General features: G+C 34.4%; 1 protein-coding gene across 1 annotated transcript in view; it reads right to left on the bottom strand.

The window, feature by feature from the left end:
- Positions 1 to 20,296: 20,296 nt before the first annotated feature.
- The window catches only part of LOC145268768 (acetylcholine receptor subunit alpha-like 1), a 95,075-nt gene continuing 94,402 nt past the window's right edge, over positions 20,297 to 20,969 (bottom strand). Inside the window, exon 5 of the mRNA XM_080124372.1 lies at positions 20,297 to 20,609. Coding sequence (XP_079980498.1) covers positions 20,436 to 20,609 — 174 coding nt within the window. The 3' untranslated portion in view covers positions 20,297 to 20,435. The remainder of the gene's footprint in view (positions 20,610 to 20,969) is intronic.

Genomic DNA, 20,969 nt, shown 5'->3' with positions numbered 1-20,969 from the left:
TATTGGAAAGAGCATAAAATTTTAGAGTGACCCTGAAAATATCGTAAAAATAGAATCAATAGAAAAATTTTGATAGATTTTTAAAGTTTAAAAATTGAAAAATACTAAACTCGTAAAATTCAATTAATTTCATTACTGTTTTGTAAAAAATAAAAAAAAAAAATATTTCTATTACTTTTTATACAACTTTAATAGTTTATTTTGGAAGTATAATCCTTAAAGCTTAAAGCTTTAAAAAGAAATTACGAGTTCTTTTATATTTTATTCGCAGTTTCGTGTTAGGGGTGTCAAAAATTCCTACAAATATTCTGATACACCTAGTGATGCACACTAATTTGAGGAGTACAAAGATGTGTGTCATGCCTACAGTCAAGCATGGTGGTGGGAATGTCATACATTGTATAATTCTATTGTTTTTCTTTTAAGAGTTGAAGCTTGGATTCTGGGGTCGTCGGACGCGACAAAGCAGTTTTAGCTGCATGCGTCTGGTTTACACTGGTCTTAATAAAAATATGCTTCTCCAGTATTAAACGTCAAATAAATTATATATTTTTTATAAAAAATCCATTTGGTAGCTTTTTCTATACAGGCGTTTAATTTCAGTATGCGGTTACTGCTGACGATGGAAATGCTGCCTGTGACGACGCAATGAAGACTAGAGAAGCGACCCATGCCAGCTGATTATAGCCGACGACATATCGACCCGTTGTGTTGCTGTTTCCGTGTGCCTATCGTTGGATATCGTGTCTAACACCTGGGAGCTGGTTGCGTTCCCAGAACGTTCCTTAACCAAGTAACTCTCCCCGGGAATGATAGTGTCATAAAAGTAACCAATCACAGCCCTGTTTTCATTAACTTTAAAAACGGGACGTAAGGAAGGGCGTTACTCTTTTCCGGGCATCACTTTATAATCTTGAGTTTTTAAGCAAACGATGATGAAATAAGATTTTTTAAATCTTTGGTATGACACCGAAAATTGAACCTAAACAGTCCAATACGCGATGAACCCATAATATGGCCTCGCCCGTAGGATATGATGCCTATAATCGAAATACAAGAGACAATAAATATATTAAATGTCGCATATTTTATTTTTAGTCGAATCTCGGAAGTGTTTGACACTGAGCGATGTAATCCTTCCGGAATCGTTATTTGTGAGCCAATAGAAAAAAAATCTAAATAAACACCTCCAGTCACTATATCATTGTTCTAACATCAACTTCCTTTTCAGTCATTTCAGGATTCTATTATATCTATTACACCTTCCCAAAAGTAAACACACTCTCATATAAAATTAACTTAGAATTGAATTCACTGTTTCTCAATTAAAAAATCAGGACGTAAACTGGACTGGTCATCAAATACATATTATTTTATGCAATCCTGTTACGTTTGAAAGCTATTGGTATTTTTTATGCGCCATCTTACTGTGTGAAACTTTAAGTTTATTATTATCCCCAATGTGTAAAACCTTTTAGTATTTTTTGGCCTCAAATGTGTGAAAGCCTTTAATATTTTCATGCCAACTCTAATGTGCGAAGCCCTTTAGTACTTATAAGAAAGCAGTTTAAAAAGAAGAGATTTCTGATTTGTTACCTCTGTATATATATACAAGTTAAATTGATTTAAAATATATCAATTATATTTTGATGCATTGGAAGAGGTGCATGTATGTGTGTTTGTGTGTATGTGCGTGTGTGTGTGTGTGTGTGTGTGTAAAGAATTCCTGAGAATGGCGTATAAGGACCCCATAAAACAAATGAGCAGGGCAGTATAAGACAATGACATTGAGTGTATGCACTATGAAGTGGGTTACCTTCGAGGGAATGAAGACACATCCGAAAATTTGGCGCAGTAAAACTAGAGCAAAGGATGATACGCAATTGATAGATTACATACTCCGCGGCTTTTTTGTTTTGTGTGAACTGCGTCGTTATTCAAATGTGGAAATAATTATACTATCATCTCAATATATATGCATCATTTTACTATAATATATATATATATATATATTATATTAAATATATATATGTATGTGTGTGTGTGTGTGTGACTTACATAAGTAAAGTTAAGATCAATGCAATTTGATTAAGATAGTATGAATAATGTAATATGTTGATCGTTATGACGGACAGCAAGATAAGAATTGTCCGCATGAACGATTTTTAAAAATGATGATCCGTCCGTTTTCCGCTACTTGATTTCAGGAATATAATGTCTGCAATAAATAAATGCAAACCGATGGTAAAAGAAAATGTGATTTAATAAATGCCGCCTTTACTGTGGAGAACACAGAAAATCTTAGCACATAAAGATAATAAATCTAACGTGGAAAAAATAATTCCATCTGAAATTCTTCCATCTGTGACAATAAAAATGGCGAATTGCTGAAATAATCTTCGCTTCACAGAAAAAAATAAAAAGGAGAATAATTCTTATTCACTCCTGACATTGAAGTATAATCAGCAGGAAAAGCATTGAACACACACACACACACACACACACACACACACACACACACACACACACACACACACACACACACACACACATATATACTTAGAGGTATGAGTAGTAAAAAACGATTAAAAAGTGCTCAATACTTTAGTAGAGCTGAACATATTTTTTATTTTTATTTTACAACCCCAAAATATTAACTTAGACCATTACAATTGTTTCACCAGACAGAGGAGTTTCCTGTCTGCTGAAACAATTGTAATGGTCTAAATTAATATTTTGAGGTTGTAAAATAATATATATATATATATATATATATATATATATATATATATATATATATATAGGCTGTGATTTATTTGAAAATTCAACTTCCTCAGGTCACCAGAATCAACTGTTGGCCTTTGAGATATTTTGGACGAGTTACCAAAAGTCTGTATATATATATATATATATATATATATATATATATATATATATATATATATATATATATATATATATATATATCATCCCACACAAATGACACGTTCTGTTTTAGTAGTTGCCATAGTGGTGCTGATTTTTCTACCCGATTTGATATAAATGGGGAGAAATATTGGATTGGACTAAAGAATTCCTGGAACTGTTGCATCCTATGTTGCATCCTATTTTGGTAGTATTCCAGTTCAGTTAAACTACACACCAGAACATGTGATGCCATCAGTTCCAACGCACTGATCTAGGGCGAAGTCTATTCCCTGTTGGAATAGGTCGTGAGATATAGCCAGATCAAATAGTATGACCCAAATGGCGTTCTGAATGTTGTCAGTACTGAATTTCCTGGATCCAATTTAAAACTTAAATCGCCATACTTAACATCCAGTTTTAAGACGAATTTTACACCATAAAATTTGTGCGTTAGTTCTTCAATTGTTGGAATTTTTTCCGAACCCTACTTGAGTGCTTTATTCAGTTTTGCAGAGTCTAGACATGTTCAGAAACTGTCATATGCTTTTGTTAATATTGTCAGACTACAAGTGTAGTCCTAGGTGGTTCAGCTCGAACATTCACAAAAGTCACGCGACGTAGTCTCAGTCGCTTTCATAAAAACAGGATAAATATGACGCTGGGTGCAGCAGTTTGACGATCTTTCCTCTTTTCTTCTTCCGCTGAAAAAGATCATTCAACTCAGTTGTTTTTCTTTTTAAGTTAACTTGCAAGTAATAATAATAATAATAATAATAATAATAATAATAATAATAATAATGATAATAATGATAATAATAATAATAATAATAATGATAATAATAATAATAATAATAATAATAATAATGATAATAATGATAATAATAATAATAATAATGATAATAATAATAATAATAATAATAATAATAATAATCGACACTGACGCTGGTTATAGTTTTCGTATAAAATTGATTATTCACAAAAAGAGAAAAATAAGAAATAATTATGTATAGTTTTTCACAAGAGAAATAAAATAAAACGAATAAAAACATCGACTATACTTTTCTTTTTCTGGTAGTTTCGATAGTATTCAAACGGAGCTTTTTATTTTTACAACCAATTTCTTGTTTATCTGATGGGTGCTTTCGTGGAGTTATGTGGGAGGTGGACAGTCTCCCTCCGAGTTCAAACAGACTCCAAAACTTGAGCTCAAACTCTGCTCCACTCATTTTTCCGGTCTGCAGCGCCTTATGCATGGACGGGTACTGTACATCGGAGTGGACATGGATTTCCCATCTAACCAACCCTCATTCGCTACATCACACTCGGTTTTCTCTGATTGGATAATTAGCCACCCCCATACATCCCAATTAGGTAACTTCCAACAAAACAAAGGTTCTTATCGACGATTTTCTCATGCACCTGACGACTTCGGTCAACCCTTAAGCCCAAACAATCGGCTAGATACCTCCAAATAATCACTTTTACACCAATATTGTTTCATATTTTCGACTTTGATATTTCTGTTACAAAGACTACGCAATGTCTCTTTCTAGCTGGCAGGGTTACCTGCTATCCTCCGAAATCTGTCATTAAAATAAAAAGGCTCTAATTCATCTCTCGCTGGTCCCTTATTGGGACAATTTATAATTATAGATCGAAATCAACTCCCCTTAATCCCCCTCTGGGGCAATCCCTTACCATCGTTGTTAGTCGGGTCATAAATTTATGATACCACGTGCTTTCCCCCAACAGCCTACCGACCCTAACGTTGTGTGACGTTAATTTCTCTGTCTTCTCTGCATATGGTCGTATCGTTAAAGTTTCTCACACTGGCGGTCGCTGAAGGAATGGTAAGTTCTCACAAGTGTAAAAATAAAATAAAACTCAGGGAAATAGAAGAAAATACAAACTCCGATACTTTACATATATATCGAATGGACTGGGGGTGGTGGCATAATCAACCCACTCCATGCTAAAGTTTACACTATATCTCCTGTCGAAGCTGCGTTTGTTAATCACGTAATTTCCCTATTTGCTCCAACCCACAACCCGTCTTCAACTATGGCCAACTCACCACTGTCATTAAGTCCAACTCACAACTCAACTCTGATCATTGCAAAAAAAAAAAAAACGCTCCCAACTGTCACCAACCGCACACCGTCGTAAACATCCATTGACTGTCCCTTAATTCTTCCTATTGTCATTCTTAATGTCGTAACTAAATCTAAATATATCTATACCCATTGTTCCATGCCTTCATTACCGTTACCCTTACAATCCCATGTCAAGTTTCTTTAGCCTATTTTCCTATTTATTGTCTACTGATAAATTCTATTTTCTTATTTCTTTTGTTACACACTAAACCTACTTCCTTTTCCTTTGTTATGTATACCTTTTTGCCTCCTACTACCTTGCACTTGACGGCGAAGGGATGATCGACTATTGTATCATAAAGCTCTTGTTGGAATTTGTCTCATTTGTTAATGGAAAAATTTCGTGGTTGATCGATGTATGCTCCTACATCATGTTTTAAGTTTCATTGTCCCCGGAAGTTTCCAATTCTGCATGTCGGTCTATATAATTTCTTGGTACGTGCATTTAACGAACCAGACGTAGCTCAGAATTTGCTCGGCTTTGTCCGGCGCATGACGTCAACAGCCGGATAAAACCGAGCGTTGCCGAAAAAAACCCCAAAAAACAACGTTACAAAATAACTGTAAAATGAAATTTTAAATGTAGAAATATCCAAAAATAAATAAATAAAAAGCAAAAACATAAATATTATGTTGCCGCTTAAATTAATGAATTTACTATTAATTGGTGCGTGAGAATTATCGGATTTTTATCTGTTTGCTAATTGTTTCACGATTGCGCATGCATGAATCATTAACATTATGTTAAGAATGAGTAGGCTTGAGAACACTTTGTATAAACGTGTCAAGCAGGTCTACTAGTTATCGTACTTGACTCACTGTCTTTGGTTTCGATCTCAGCTCGAGTATTTTTTGTACTTTCACTTTTATTTTTTGAACTGTTTAGAAAAAAAAACAACAACAACAAAACATAATACGCACATGACCCTGACTCAGTTTCTTTTTTTGATTTTTTAAAAGGAATTTAACGTTATGTTTAATACCAAGCAACGGTAATTTCATAAGGAATTTGAATTGCGATTGCTCAATAAAATTGGTCTAATAAACCATCTTCTGGCTGATTTTATAATTGCCCATGAACACAAGTAAACACACGCACACACGTTGTTACAAGTATCAGTGATCGAGTTGAGTTGATTCGATACAAATCCATAAATAATAAAAATCCAATAACGACACAACTGTAACTTGCGATACAAAATTACTCGGCAGCAAAGATGATTTGTACTCAATTCATATGAAGACAAAAACGCTTTTCAAATACAGTTTACAAATCGATTAACATTTCAAGATCTTCGAGACTCTCATTGTATAAATGACGTTTCTGATTCGTATGTTAAGTTTTCGTGTTAGTGTTTTAAAGAAATTTCCAAAATGTCATTATTTTTGGTTGCAAATATTTATATGTGAATGGATATGGATTAATATGAATGAATCCTTTTCAATTTTCCATTCATCAGAGAGAATTACACTTCAATCTCGTTTTCACGATGAAACCAAACTTTCCATAATATAAAAAATACAAAAAAAAAATACACCCAAACTTTTCATATTTTTTATTTATGAGTATTATTTGAATTCTCCAGACTACTGTCCTCATCTTGAGTGTTATTTTCACAACATTTAGGTCAATGTATCCTCTAGCTTTTTTTCCAGGTGTATTTTATCTAGCTCAGGAATCTTTCTGTCGAACTTAGGAATCTACACATAATTTTAACGGAACCCCCATTTTTTTTAATTCACGGGAGTAGAATGATTTCGTTCCTTCAGAAGTCCTAAGTAATTCGTGTCGCACTAATAGTTACACATGTAACGTTGAAGAGAACAACATTTACAATGTAATTTACATTTATAACAAAACGCTTTTGTAATAAGAAATGATCCAATACGGTCATGATTATCGCTGTTGAAGGAGAACACGCTGGCCTATACATCAATAGAAATAATTATTTATCTTTATACGAAACTATTGCAAGCCGTATAAATCTTAATAAGTTCGATTGGGCTCACGTTTTTATTAATGGTTCGATGATAGGTTTATTTATCAATATACATTAAAATTACACAACTTATTTACGAATGAAGGTAAAGGAAGATTCCAAATGTTTATATACAGCATCAGTTATGTCAATTGTCTTTTCCCTAAAAAAACTATAGGCGTTAACATTTAAAATTTATTTCAGATGTTTCCCCCGGTCAGAAACGGTAATTCAATTTCATTACTGCTTTCTAATGTAACATATATATATATATATATAGCTGAATGTGTGTGTGTGTGTGTGTGTGTCTGGTCACGAATAGGCTCCTATATGGTTGACTATTTTAAAAAACTGATTATGATTACATATAATGATAGAAGATGTATCGAGACACAGGAATGGGTATGTTTCATCTGGCAGAACGGCGGTTCATTAAAATTGTGGGATCTGCGTTCGCGCCTGGTCCACAAAGTATGGAAATAAAAAATTTACAAATTAAAAAAAAAACGTTTACAAGTGTTTTTGATATAGATGTACATAAGAATACTTTGATAAGTATGTTTTAACTTAAATAGGGATGGTATAATAAAATTGTGGGGTCTGCGTTCGCGCCTGGCCTCCATAGGATGGAAATAGGCACAAACTTTAATAAAGACTTTTCATATCTATCTGCGTAAGTATACTTTGATAATTATGTTTCAGTTTGAAGAAATATGCTATAATAAAATTATGGGGTGTTCGTTCGCACCTGACCTCCATAGAATGGAAATATGTCACAAAGTTTAACAAGTTTTTTTTTTTAAATATAGATCCACAGAATATTCTGATAAGTGTTTCAGTGTGAGATTATTGCCAACAGAATTCTTCCTGAGAGTCAATGTGGCTTTCGACCTGGCCGCTCTACCACTGACATGATCTTTTCTGTTCGTCAAATCCAGGAGAAATGCATTGAGCAAGGCCGTCCTCTCTATGCAGTTTTCGTTGACTTGACGAAGGCCTTTGATTATGTTAGCAGATCAGGGCTATTTCTAGTCCTCCGTCTACTGGGCTGCCCTCCCAAACTCCTGAAAACCATACAAGAATTTCACGATCAGATGAAGGCTACAGTACAGTTTGAGGGCTCTCGTTCTAAAGAGTTCCCCATCTCTTGTGGTGTCAAGCAAGGCTGCGTGTTAGCTCCTACTCTGTTCGGAATATATTTCTCAGCTGTTCTGCGCCGAGCCTTCCCAAACCCAACTGGAGTGCTCCTTCACACTCGCAGTACTGGAGGCCTATTCAACCTGGCCAGGCTACGCTCAAAAACTATGGTTAACCGCGTACAGATCCGTGAACTCCTGTACGCTGATGATGCTGCCTTCATCGCCAACTCGGAGGTTGAGCTTCAGGCAATGTGCTCCTCCTTTGCTTCTGCCTGCGAGGAGTTTGGTCTCAAAATCAGCCTAGGCAAGACGGTGGTCTTTGCCCAGCCTGCTGGGCTTTCACCCATAATAACCGTAAACAATCATGTACTGTCAAACGTCACCAAGTTCACTTACTTGGGTTCTACAGTTGATAACACCAACAGTCTTGATTGTGAACTGGACTCCCGCATTGGAAAGGCATCAACAACTTTCGGCAGGCTTAGTGAGAGAGTCTGGAAGAACAAGTCCCTCTCGCTACACCTAAAGATCAAGGTTTACGAGGCCTGCATCCTCAGCACTCTCCTGTATGGCAGTGAGACTTGGTGCACCTACCGCCGACACGAACACCGTCTGAACGCCTTCCACTTCCGATGCCTGCGCACAATTCTTGGATTCACATGGAAGGATCATGTACCAAACACAGCTATCCTCTCCACGACCAAGAGTACTGACATGTACACAGTGCTGCGCATCCGTCGCTTACGTTGGGCTGGCCACACCTGCCGCATGGACGACAGCCGGCTACCAAAAGCACTTCTCTTTGGAGAGATAGCTGATGCCCCTCGCTGTGCTGGCAGGCCACGCCTCCGCTACAAGGATGTCCTGAAACGTGACCTCCAGGTCTTCGGCATCCCTCACAACACTTGGGAAACCTCTGCCGGCAACCGAGCAAAGTGGCAAGCTGCTATAAGATCTGGTGCCAAAAGATCCTGCCAGCAATACACTGACTTCCTGAACTGTAGAAGACTGAAGCGCCTTGCCAATCGTCGTCCTCGACGTTAAGGGCCTATGCTGCTGTTTCAGTGTGAACAGATATGGTATAATAAATTATGGGGTTTACCTATTATATTTTTACTTTCGTCATATTTTGCTTTGGTTTTGATACCCCCAAATTCGAAGCTATCTCTTTACAACTCTTCCTTTTCATAACCTATCATACTTTCATAAATTAGAGTCCATTTTCTGTAGGCTGTTTTTGAACCCAGTCAACGACGGGTACTTTTGCTAGTATATATATATATATATATATATATATATATATGTATATATATATACATATATATTAGTTTTTTGTTTTTCCTGATAAAATCTAGCATCACTATTGACACGCACTATGACAGCGACAAGCAGAAAATACTATATAATATAACATATAACTTCTAGTAAGAGCAAACAACGATCTGATGAAACTATTCTTGTTTATGCAGTATTCACTTTGAATACTGCATAAGCAAGAATAGTTTCAGAATTCGAGCACGCCAAGAGATGGACTTTTTTTACAGTCAAATATATATGACAATCATTCTAAATCATGTAAATTTTATCCATTATTTCATTGACATCCTGGTGTTTACTTATTATTATGCTGTTTTCTCCAAAAAACAAATGTCTATTTTGTACAGTAAAAATATTTTACGATTGGTTGATAGAATGACTGTATACGATGGAATTACAGCACGTGGAAATCTATACCATAAATTTGTTTTTTTTTTCTTTGTGTTGTGATATTCATATTAAAAACCTCTTTTTCTATTTGTTTAAAAAGAAAATACAATATTGTTATATATGGGTCGTGGAATTGCATTCACCTGCAAAAGATCTAACTAATTTTCATATTTTTTTGAACATTCATTTTAATTAATTCCTTATTAGTTTTTTTCGGTTTTCTAATAGGGATGATCATCTTTAGTTAACTATTACGTGTAATTATATTCATGCAGATATTCTACATCATTTATACTTGCGTAATATTTGCGTAAAAAGGTTATCTTTCTATATATATGTTTATGTATGCGTATATATTTCTGTTTAAAAAAATTGCCTACTAAACTCCTCTGTTAGTTATTAGTCTATAGACATGAAACTTAATATATAGGATATTCGAAACTATGCGAAACTTTATTTGGGTTTTAGCCATGAAAAATCGGTGGAAAAGTATGAAAAGTATAAAAATAGAATTTGCCAGGTGAAGATCGAACGACGGCATTAAGAATATGCATGCGTAACGAAATAGCTATCGGTTCATGTTTTTATTTTTAGCCTTGCAGCAAACATGTCATCATAGCTCAGTAATTAACATCAAAGGAAAAAAGTAAATCGTAAACTAAACGTTTTGGTTTCGATTTTCAGTGGTGGCGCACGAGTCATTTTTTAATTTTTTGCTAACGTTTTAAATCATTACTATTTACTGTTTCCAGTATAACAAAATAATTAATACGAAATCTGCATAAATCAAAATATTATATTAAAGTAGTAATTTAAATTTAAATTTAGATAAGCTATTTTCCTGGAAAGCATCACCTTACCACAAGTTTATCTTTTGTTTGTTATACTTTTTCACACACACGTAAACTCGGACACGCGGATTGCATGCGTTTCTGTTCGTGCATAAATCTATTATATCTGGTATTTGGAGAGAACATGGTGTGGAATTGAAGATTATATTTCTACTGAACTTTGGCTGTTTCTGTCTGGAACCTGCTTTAACCGACACATTTCATGCTCTGTTCATTTGGTTGATATCATTTCAATTCATGGCATTTAAAAATATAGATTTTATTTACTTTTAAATCAAGTGGTTTTCTTTCCACGGGATACAACGGAGAATGAGCTTATCGCGCCAATCTACAGGCACAGCGGAATAGTCGGCTAGCAGTGATCTTTATTACCTGTCTTTCACATTCTCTGGATATTTACTTCATTTGAATATTTCGAACATTTTTTAAATGTTTCAATCGTTATATCCTCTACTCTTCTTTTACTGCAATCGGCACACTTATGTGAAGAATTTCGAACCGAAGCAACCCGTGGTAGTTTGGTCTCATTCTCTGTTCTATACCTTTTAAATATTTAGTATTAACTCATTTTCCACACATATTGTTATTGTTTAGGTCTACAGGATACTTTTTATTGCCTTGGTAGATAACATAAAATCCACTTCGTAATCTTGTGTGGGGTACTCCCCTCTCTTCTCTGCAACTTCCATTTTCATATAAGAGATGCTAATCTTTCTTTATTCTATTGTTATTTCAATAGGAAATGCTCGACTGAGTTTCAGTAACTGGTGACATCTTGTAAGGCATTCACAGCAAGAACCCGTTTCTCTTATATAACGGCAAAATCTTTTTTTTCTCCTCCGTGCCCCTAACATCAAACAAAATTTCCATGAACAGAGTTTATTTCCAAGAACATCCCATCCGCGGAACAAATTACCACGGGGCTGATTCTCTGCAGAATGCAACATGGTCGTCTTGAAATTCAATGCAAAAAAGACTTATAAACCGTCCTTATCAGTAATTGAATTTGGTTGATCTCCATTCGTCATTTTCAATCCTCTCATTATATTGCCCAGCATTCAACTGACAATCTATCCATCCCATTAACATAGTCGTTGTTGCATAAGAGCGATACACAAGTAAAAAAAAAACAACAACAAAAAAACTTATTATTACACTTACCAACAACGATGTTAAAGAGGTTGGAGTGTAGAACAATCAACGCCTTTTGAAAATAGAAACAAAACTGACGCGGAAATTAATCTACAAGATATAAATAGCGTGAACAATATGAGGAGCGTTCAATAAATAATGCCCTGACCTACTTCCAGTTGTCTGATCTAGCTGAAATTTTGCTTGTACAATGATTTATATCTCTACGGGTTATGTGGCAAATTGCAGCTCTGAACTAATTGTGGTTTCTGTTTTACAGGTGTTTGAACTGAGTCAGGTGTGAAATGGAGCCTGTTGAATGTCGAGCAGTGATCCGGTTTTTGTATTTGAAAGGACGCACATCACAGGAGATTTTTGATGAAATGAAAGAAATTTATGGTGATAATGCCCCATCATATGACCTTGTAAAACGCTGGCATCGTGAATTCAAACATTGCTGGAAGTCTGCGGAAACAGCTCCCAGACCTGGTCGCCCCCCTTCTGCCATTAATGAGGCATCTGTCCGTCAAGTTGAGGCTGCCATTTTGGAAGATCGGCGCATTACTATTCGCCAAATAGCCGAAGATGTCAAGATTAGTACAGGGTCTGTGGAAACTATCATTCATGACAATTTGCATATGCATAAGGTGTCTGCCAGATGGATTCCCAGGGTGCTCACATCATTTCAGAAGCAAGAACGCGTCGAGTGCTCGAGGATGAATTTGGAGATGTGCCAAGAAGATAAGTCAAAGTTTTTCAAAAACTGATTACACAGGATTAAACCTGGGTCCATACTTATGATCCAGAGACCAAAGTCCAGTCAATACAGTAGAAGCACTTAGACTCACCACCTCCAAACAAGGCAAGGGTGCAGCCCTCCGCTGGCAAGGTCATGCTCACAGTCTTCTAGGACCTGTTCGGAGTAGTGATGACCGATTTCCTGGCAACGGGTACCGCAATTACAGGAACCTATTATGCTTCACTTTTGAGGAAATTAAGGGAAGCTATCAAAATTAAGAGGCGGGGCAAGATCAGCAAAGGTACCCTACTCCTGCAGGACAACACTCTGGTCCACAACTCGCATGTCGCCGATCAAAAGCACGGGCGTGTGGTTATGAAATCCTTCCCCATCCTCCCTATTCTCCTGACCTTGCACTCTCTGACTTTCACCTCTTCCCAGCCGTGAAGTGGTTTTTGAAACGAAAGCGGTTTCCAGATGATGCAACCTTGATTTCTGAAGTCAGGTCGTGGTTGGAGGACCAATCTGGGGTTTTCTACAAAAACGGTTTCCAGAGCTGCATCAAACGATGGGAGAAATGCATAACTGTATGTGGTTCCTATGTAGAGAAAAACTAATAAGTGTGCCAAGTTTCGTTGCTCTACTGCTATGGGAAGTGGGTCAAAGGCATTACTTATTGCACACCCCTCGTAATACTTAATCTGAGAATATTGTTTAGAACATTGTATTCGTGCCAATCCAATTGAAGTAAGAAATGTTTAAAAAAACAAAACAAGGAAAAAATGTAACATGATAAAATTTATTAAACAAATAAAAATCGTATTTTGTTACATAAACGAATACATAAATATGTTAATAAATAATGAAATAAATAAGGGACAATAAATAATCATCAACACATTCAAGACTGCATGTTTAAATATTAACTGGTTAAGTAAATAGACATTTTATGCCGATAATTTAGTAATCGGCTGCTAGCAATTTGTGGCGTCGAATGCAAACCCGTGATTCAAACACACGTCAAGATTCTTCACCTTTATCAATTCTGGGCATGATAATTTTCAACATTCTTTAAAAATATTTTTATCAACAGTTTTTTTTTGACAGTAGGAATACTTCATAGTGCGTCACACACACATACACACACATACATACGCACAAAAACTCTTTATATTGGCTGTCATTAATGACATAGTATTTGATCAGTACATAAATGCACTGACTGCTAGCAGAATTGCGTGTCGTCTGATCAGTGTTTTATTTCACATTGTGGACTGCATGATATCTGCTCCAATTGGCTCACCTTTTCGATCCCAAAATATTAACCATTGCATTTTCACCGTTAAGAAATTCTAAATAGAAAAGAGATCCACTAATGGATCCAAACTTTGAAAGCTGTTGTGCTAGCAGCATTTGGGTGCATTATTTGGATTCTTCGGATTACTCTTCTCATCTTCAATGTTATTTTCATAAAATTTCGGTCAAGGTTAATATCGAACTTTTTTAGGTATATCTTTTCTGCTATACCCGAAGAATGTCGGAGGTTACATCGATCGAAACACTGCGAAACTAACACTCCAGATGAGAAAAGTATTCCGAAGAATGCAAATAATACAAATAAGCAATCCTCATCTTAAAATTTCAGAAAACATTTGTTTGTTTGTAAAAGCTTCAAGGAGACACGCCAACTTCTTTTTAAACGTCTCCAAATTAATGTTGGAAATCAATATCAAACCAAACCGGAAGACGGTAAGAAATGCATAACAAAATTAATTCAATACAACTTTGCTATAAAAAACATACATCAATATTTCATTAATAAAGGAAAATGTTATTTTGTTTATATTGATTATATCAATAATTGCATGAATAAAGATTGAAATTCTCGTTTATTCTTCAAGTATTTAAAAAAGTGTACAGGTGAGTTGTTGCTTTTGTATTTGTTTACATTATAACGAGTAGCGTGAGAATAAACTGTTTGGTTCACTAATATTTACAAAATGTGTGGCATGTGCTTTCCTTTATTAGGTAAACGTAAACAGGTGGTAAGACGAATTGTCAAAAGTTTTATAAGCGCAAAATGCGTAATTCCTACAACAACCAGTTCATTCGTTGTGATCTGCACTGACCAGACACACGCCGGCGATAAGAGATCGATTTAATTTTCATAACAATTAGTAAAACAGATTATGCTAAAATCATGTCGTTGATTTTAACATAAAATAAATATAATTGCCCCGTCCCATGAAGACCCCAACGCAAAAACAATTGCGACATCAAAGTGGAAATGACTATCCGGATAGTTCTTAGTTTTTAAGTCATTCGTAGTTTTGGTTTCCAGTCTAATTGTTTATTTTCACGCAATCACAAAACAAAAACAAAAATAACAATAAATTATTTAATTGGAATTCATTATTGAGATGAGTATTATTTATTCATTTTATTTATTGCGGACTATTATTCTCATCTTTTAGTTGTTGTTTCACGATGTTTCGGTCAACTATTCCTCTGGCCTTCGTCAGATGGTAACCGCGACGGGATAGGAACTCCGAATCTCCTGACTGCATTCACATCAATTACTGCCTTCCGTAGTTGTTTTCGTCTCACCACATACAGATTCAACCTCTCTATCGATTGCGCCCGGGTCCAGAAGGAGCTCATGACGCAATGGATAGAGACGTTGAATCTCTACGGTTCCAGGTGAGAGCTGTCTGAAGATAGCGGTTTCAATTCTACTCAAAGTCGGCCAGAGGCTTGCTTGGCCACAACGTGGTGAGACGACAACAGCTATGGAATGCAATAATTGCTGTGGATTCGGTTAGGAGATTCTGAGTTCCTATCCCGTCGCAGTTATGAACTGACGAAGGCTAGAGGAATAGTTGACCGAAACATCGTGAAACAACAACTAAAGGATGAGGATAATAGTCCGCAATAAATAAAAAAATAAAAAAATAACAATAATGAACCTTTTAATAGAAAAATATTTAATGTAACTTTTTCGTTTTGATTAAAACAAAAAAGAACAATAAACTATTCCTCCGGTTCAATTGAAGAACAAGCAAAGTAAACTTTTAATAATATTTGTCTGAATATTTTACGATCGAATACATCAATGCAGATTTTCGCTGCATATTGAATGAAGTAACATCAGCCCAAATAAATACAAGTGCATTCGGCGACTAACTGTCGTCGTTGTTGATGTCTTGATTCCTTTAAAATTACGCATGTACAAAAGTGCACGGCGAACGTGGTTTATGAATGGATAATGGTGTCACAATCACTATCATCGTTTAGTGTGTATTCGGTACCAATGATTATCGCTATTTTCTTGGATTCAATGAGAAATATCACTTGCGTCCGTTGTTTATATCACATAATTTTTCAAAATACTGCTGAGATGTATATTTCATCGGAATTTCTGGATGACAATAGAACATGTCGATCAAAAGATTGTGATAATTGCACAAATAATAAAGTGAACATTCAACAAAAATGGCAAGTCACTTTTTTCTTTGAAAAAAATTGTTAAGAACCAAGAGTAGGTTCAGAAAAAAAGTAACACGTAGACTAAAACCGATCTAGTTATGAACTGAGATATTCAGTACGCTTATATTTATGTGAAAAAGTATGTTTAATTTATTTTTTACATACTTGAAGTATTACGGTGCAACATGTGAGTGTGTACGTGTGTATATTTAAAGCGTTTACTTTCCAAATCTACCGTAACAAAATTATAAGAAACGGTAATATTGTATTACTCTCCAAAATATTCGAAAACGCAGATCAAATTTCTTAATTTTGAAATATTGCTTTCCAAATTGGATCAAACATTTATTTAGGATCAATAGAAAATATGCATCGATCTCAAAAATAATATTGTTGTTTGAATTGACCTTCGTAAGAAAATCTTTTCTTCAGTTCTTGATCTGTGCACTTAAACAATTTTAGGCCCGATCAAGAAGATATATCTTTAAAAAAGCTTTATCTTTTTTTTTTTATATATTCAGCATTATTTAAAAATTGTCGGGGCTGAAATCATCATCATCATCATCATCATCATCATCATCATCATCATCATCATCATCATCATCATCGTCGTCCTCGTCGTCGTCGTCGTCATCATCATCATCATCATCATCATCATCATCATCATCATCATCAGCAGCAGCAGCAGCAGCAGCAGCAGCAGCGGCAGCGGCAGCGACAGCAGCAGCAGCGACAGCAGCAGCAGCGACAGCAGCAGCAGCAGCAGCGACAGCAGTATTTCTAGTATTAAAACAAATTTTAATAAATGGATTTATATGGACTATCTCGCAGTAAGTCTCTGAGACTTCAGTTTTGAAATTGAATTCATTGTAGCTTTTGATTGCCCCCCCCCCCATCCAATATAGTTGTGCCTTCTAATCTTGTGAATACTTTATTTGACACTATATTTTTTAACACCGACGGGCACACCATTATTTACACGTGATCCTCTCTTTTTCTGATAACTTGTGTCTCATTCATCTGCTGAAAATGCGATGGCTTTTATTTCAAATACTTCTTTTTTGAACGGATTTTAAAAACTTTCAATTACACCGATGCCTCTTGTATCGTTAAATTGATATCAAAATCTGTACACGTGTACCAGCACGTTTCATTACGACCATCGAACAAAAATAACTTCCTTAAAAAAGACTGGAAGAAATTGGCGATCCTCGACTACGCTGTAAGATCTCGACAACAAAAAGTTGTCTGTATCACCATTTTTTTTATTTATTTAAAAAAATCCAGCATCGTGCTATATAGTTTCTTATTATACCAATGCTTCAATTGTACTAAAATTGATCTCGAAATATCGACATTGATCATTGCTTAAGATTGTTGTTGTTTTTATTATCAGAGTGTTCTCAAACCTAAATGTAAATCGTATGAAACAAAAATGTATTTTTCAGTGCGTTTTTATGTTCCATCTCATGAACGCGCGTGTAACATTTTATATAATTCATATTATTTCCTTTTTAATTTAAACAATTGAATAATACGTTGATATGAAAATGTATTAATACGAAAACATTTTCAACAGTAAAAACAGAAAAAATAATATTAAACGAAAAAAGAAATAATCGGAAAAATGCAAATAATCTATGTTCTGAAGTCGATCTTAAATCGCCGTTTTGTCTATAATTTAAAAGGAATGGCGTAATAAGATCATCATCATCATCATCATCATCATCATCATCATCATCATCATCATGATCATCATCATCATCATGATCATCATCATCATCATCATCATTACTTTAAACAAATCTCGTAATCGCATTGAATATCTATATAGCAGAAGTTGCTACTGTGTTCCAAAGTGGGGCATATATATATATATGTGTGTGTGTGTGTGTGTGTGTGTGTGTGTGTGTGGATGTATGTATATACTCGTCTTATCAGAATTAGGAAGTAGAAAGTGTTCATTGTATACGATAAATTGAACGCAAGTTGCTATAACACCCACAGCAGCATTAATTATGAATTCATACATATTGATAATGAGTATGAGACATCCGTGACACAATCTGAATTCAACATAGACATTTGGCACACATCACCGTCTTAAATAATGATTTCAAACTTTATAGGATTTTTTCTCGTACAATTATAACTACAGATTTGCACTAATTACAATGATTTTTCGCAAAACGCTAACACTGGAAAATGGCGTGTAAATAATCTATTATTATGATTAACGGTGTGATAAGCACCTGAAACTGTCGATGCAACATTTCCCTCGACAATTTCATCTGTAGAAGCTTTAGATTCGAATCCAATTTGTTTTTAACAGTAAACCATTAAATTTATGAAATGTCGGAAATTTACGGAGAATTTTTATTATCTGGCAATAATTAAGGAAAGATTACAGGAATGCGAGTTTATTGTTTTATGGTGTAAAATGTTTGCTCTACAGCATACACAGAATTTTAAGATTGTTTAATGTCATAGCACAACATTATGGTATATAATTCGTTGAACAGAAGTTGCTGCCGTGTTCCAAAGTGGGGGCAGATCGAGCTTCTGTATATTTCCCAAAGATTAAGAGCGTAATTAAATATTCGATAGGATGTGAAACTGACACCGCGGATTTCTTGAACACGAAACTTGATGAAGATGATGAAAAGAAGCGGGAGATATCACATATTACTCACTTTTACTTATGGAAATTGTATGTATTTCTTGAAAATGTTTATTTAAAAAAATACTGAGAATACTGCACGAACAAGGTCTTTTAATTTATATGCTAATAAGACCCGTTTATGGAAGTTGGGAGCAAAGTAAGTTTAGTTTGTGTTCAGCAATTGAAGGTTGTATTTCTTTCAAAATGTTTGCTTTATTTTATTTAATTTATTAAACATGTGCAATTATGCAATTTTATCGATGACAACAGATATTGATTTTATAATAATATTATAATTGCTGATTGTAAATCAAGTGATTAAAAACTATTTATTATTGATGATACATATCGATATTCAACAACTAGATAGAAACAATTGTAGCATTCAATTTGAATTTAATAGTGCGCATGCGCATATGCACGATCGCAAGCACACATTTGTGTATTTTTGTGTGGATATTGAATAATCATCAAAACTGCATAGAGGTATATATAAGTATATATACACACATGTAGACATACCTATTCGTATAGATACATATTTTATAAACATGTATACACACACATATATTTGTAAATAAATGTATACATCTAGTCATGCGTATGTACATATATTCATATATCTTCACATGTGAAATATAATATACATAAATTAATATATATATATATATATGTATATATTCAAATTAAGTAAATTACATCCTCACAAATATTCATATATATATAATTAAATATACACACATGATTATCAACATGTGTATATATATATATATATATATATATATATATATCATGTATGTTTTATTGTGTGCTTGTGTGATCACCACAGTACATGCATAGATAGTGCATATATAATTATTAGCACACATCCACACAAACAAATATTATAAATATATATAATTATTTGCATATAAGTATTGTAAATATACAATGGCCTTAAATATATATGTGTATATTTACATATACATAATATAGATGTGTTATTACGTATATATATATATATATATATATATATATATTCAATATTTACTTCAACAGTGTTCAATACGTGTCGAGCTTAGTACGAACATATATTTATAGCAAGTAATCTACAGGGAAAATATTTCTGTTTCATTCATGTAGAAAATCACCAGCCTTATTAACCTTATGATTTGAACATTTTTGTGTTGTTTATTGGCTATGTATATATATATATATATATATATATATATATATATATATATATATATATATATATATATATACTTTTATTTACTTTTACACCTACTTCTACTTTTACTATTATATATTTATATATATATATATATATATATATATATATATATATATATATATATATATAAATTCAAGCTTGAGATATTCAAAAAGTAGGGACTAATGAAACAACGAGATTGTTAGACAGTGCTCGATAAGAAGAGCAAAATATTTTTGCTACAAACAGCTATCTGTTTCAGTCAATGTTTGTAGCAACCATATGTAACTGTTTATCCTCGAAAAAAATAATCAAACTATTATATATATGTATATATTTGTGAGTGTGTCTACACTAAAACCTGTTTACTTTCCGACATGCACACACATTAGTATGCGCAATTGTGTGGTGTGGACATGCGTGCGCGCGCTTAACTATTCTCTCCAAATAACTTGAGCACTTCACAACTAGTTGCTGATGACCCTTCTCTTAATAAGTGCAAGTCATGTTAAAAAAGTCTTGTGGCGTAAGTTGTGCTTTTGTATCGTAGAGAGCCGGGGCATTCAATATAATGGCCCCCGTACCAGCCAAGAATGCGCAGCTGAAAATGATCAACAATCCTCGATCAAATACTTGTGCAATGTAGGCCCAGTCACGAACAGCCTGAAAACAAAAAACAAAAAGAAAAAAACATATTCAAGATAAATGGGCCATTCAATATACGAACATCACATCTAATATTACCGCTATTAGATTTTTCAAGTAATAAACTAACAGAATAACTTACGGTATTAATTAATGTTAACGAGAGAAGCTATGAGAGGGGCGTAATAAATACTTAACTGATCGAACACGATTACAGGTTAAGAGAGAGAAATGGATCCAGTTAAAGCAGTCGATCAGCAGCAGTAATTTTACGCGGATAAATCTATGGTGCCTCTACGTCTGCATATCAGTCTAGTTAACCTTATAATAACGTACCACTAACTTATAGCCGATCCAAACCAAACCAAACTTGTGAAT

Source organism: Euprymna scolopes, chromosome 4 (assembly GCF_053919585.1).
Source record: "Euprymna scolopes isolate OS-2025 chromosome 4, ASM5391958v1, whole genome shotgun sequence".
NCBI classification, from domain to species: Eukaryota; Metazoa; Mollusca; class Cephalopoda; order Sepiida; family Sepiolidae; genus Euprymna; species Euprymna scolopes.
This window is presented reverse-complemented; position numbering and strand designations above follow the sequence as displayed.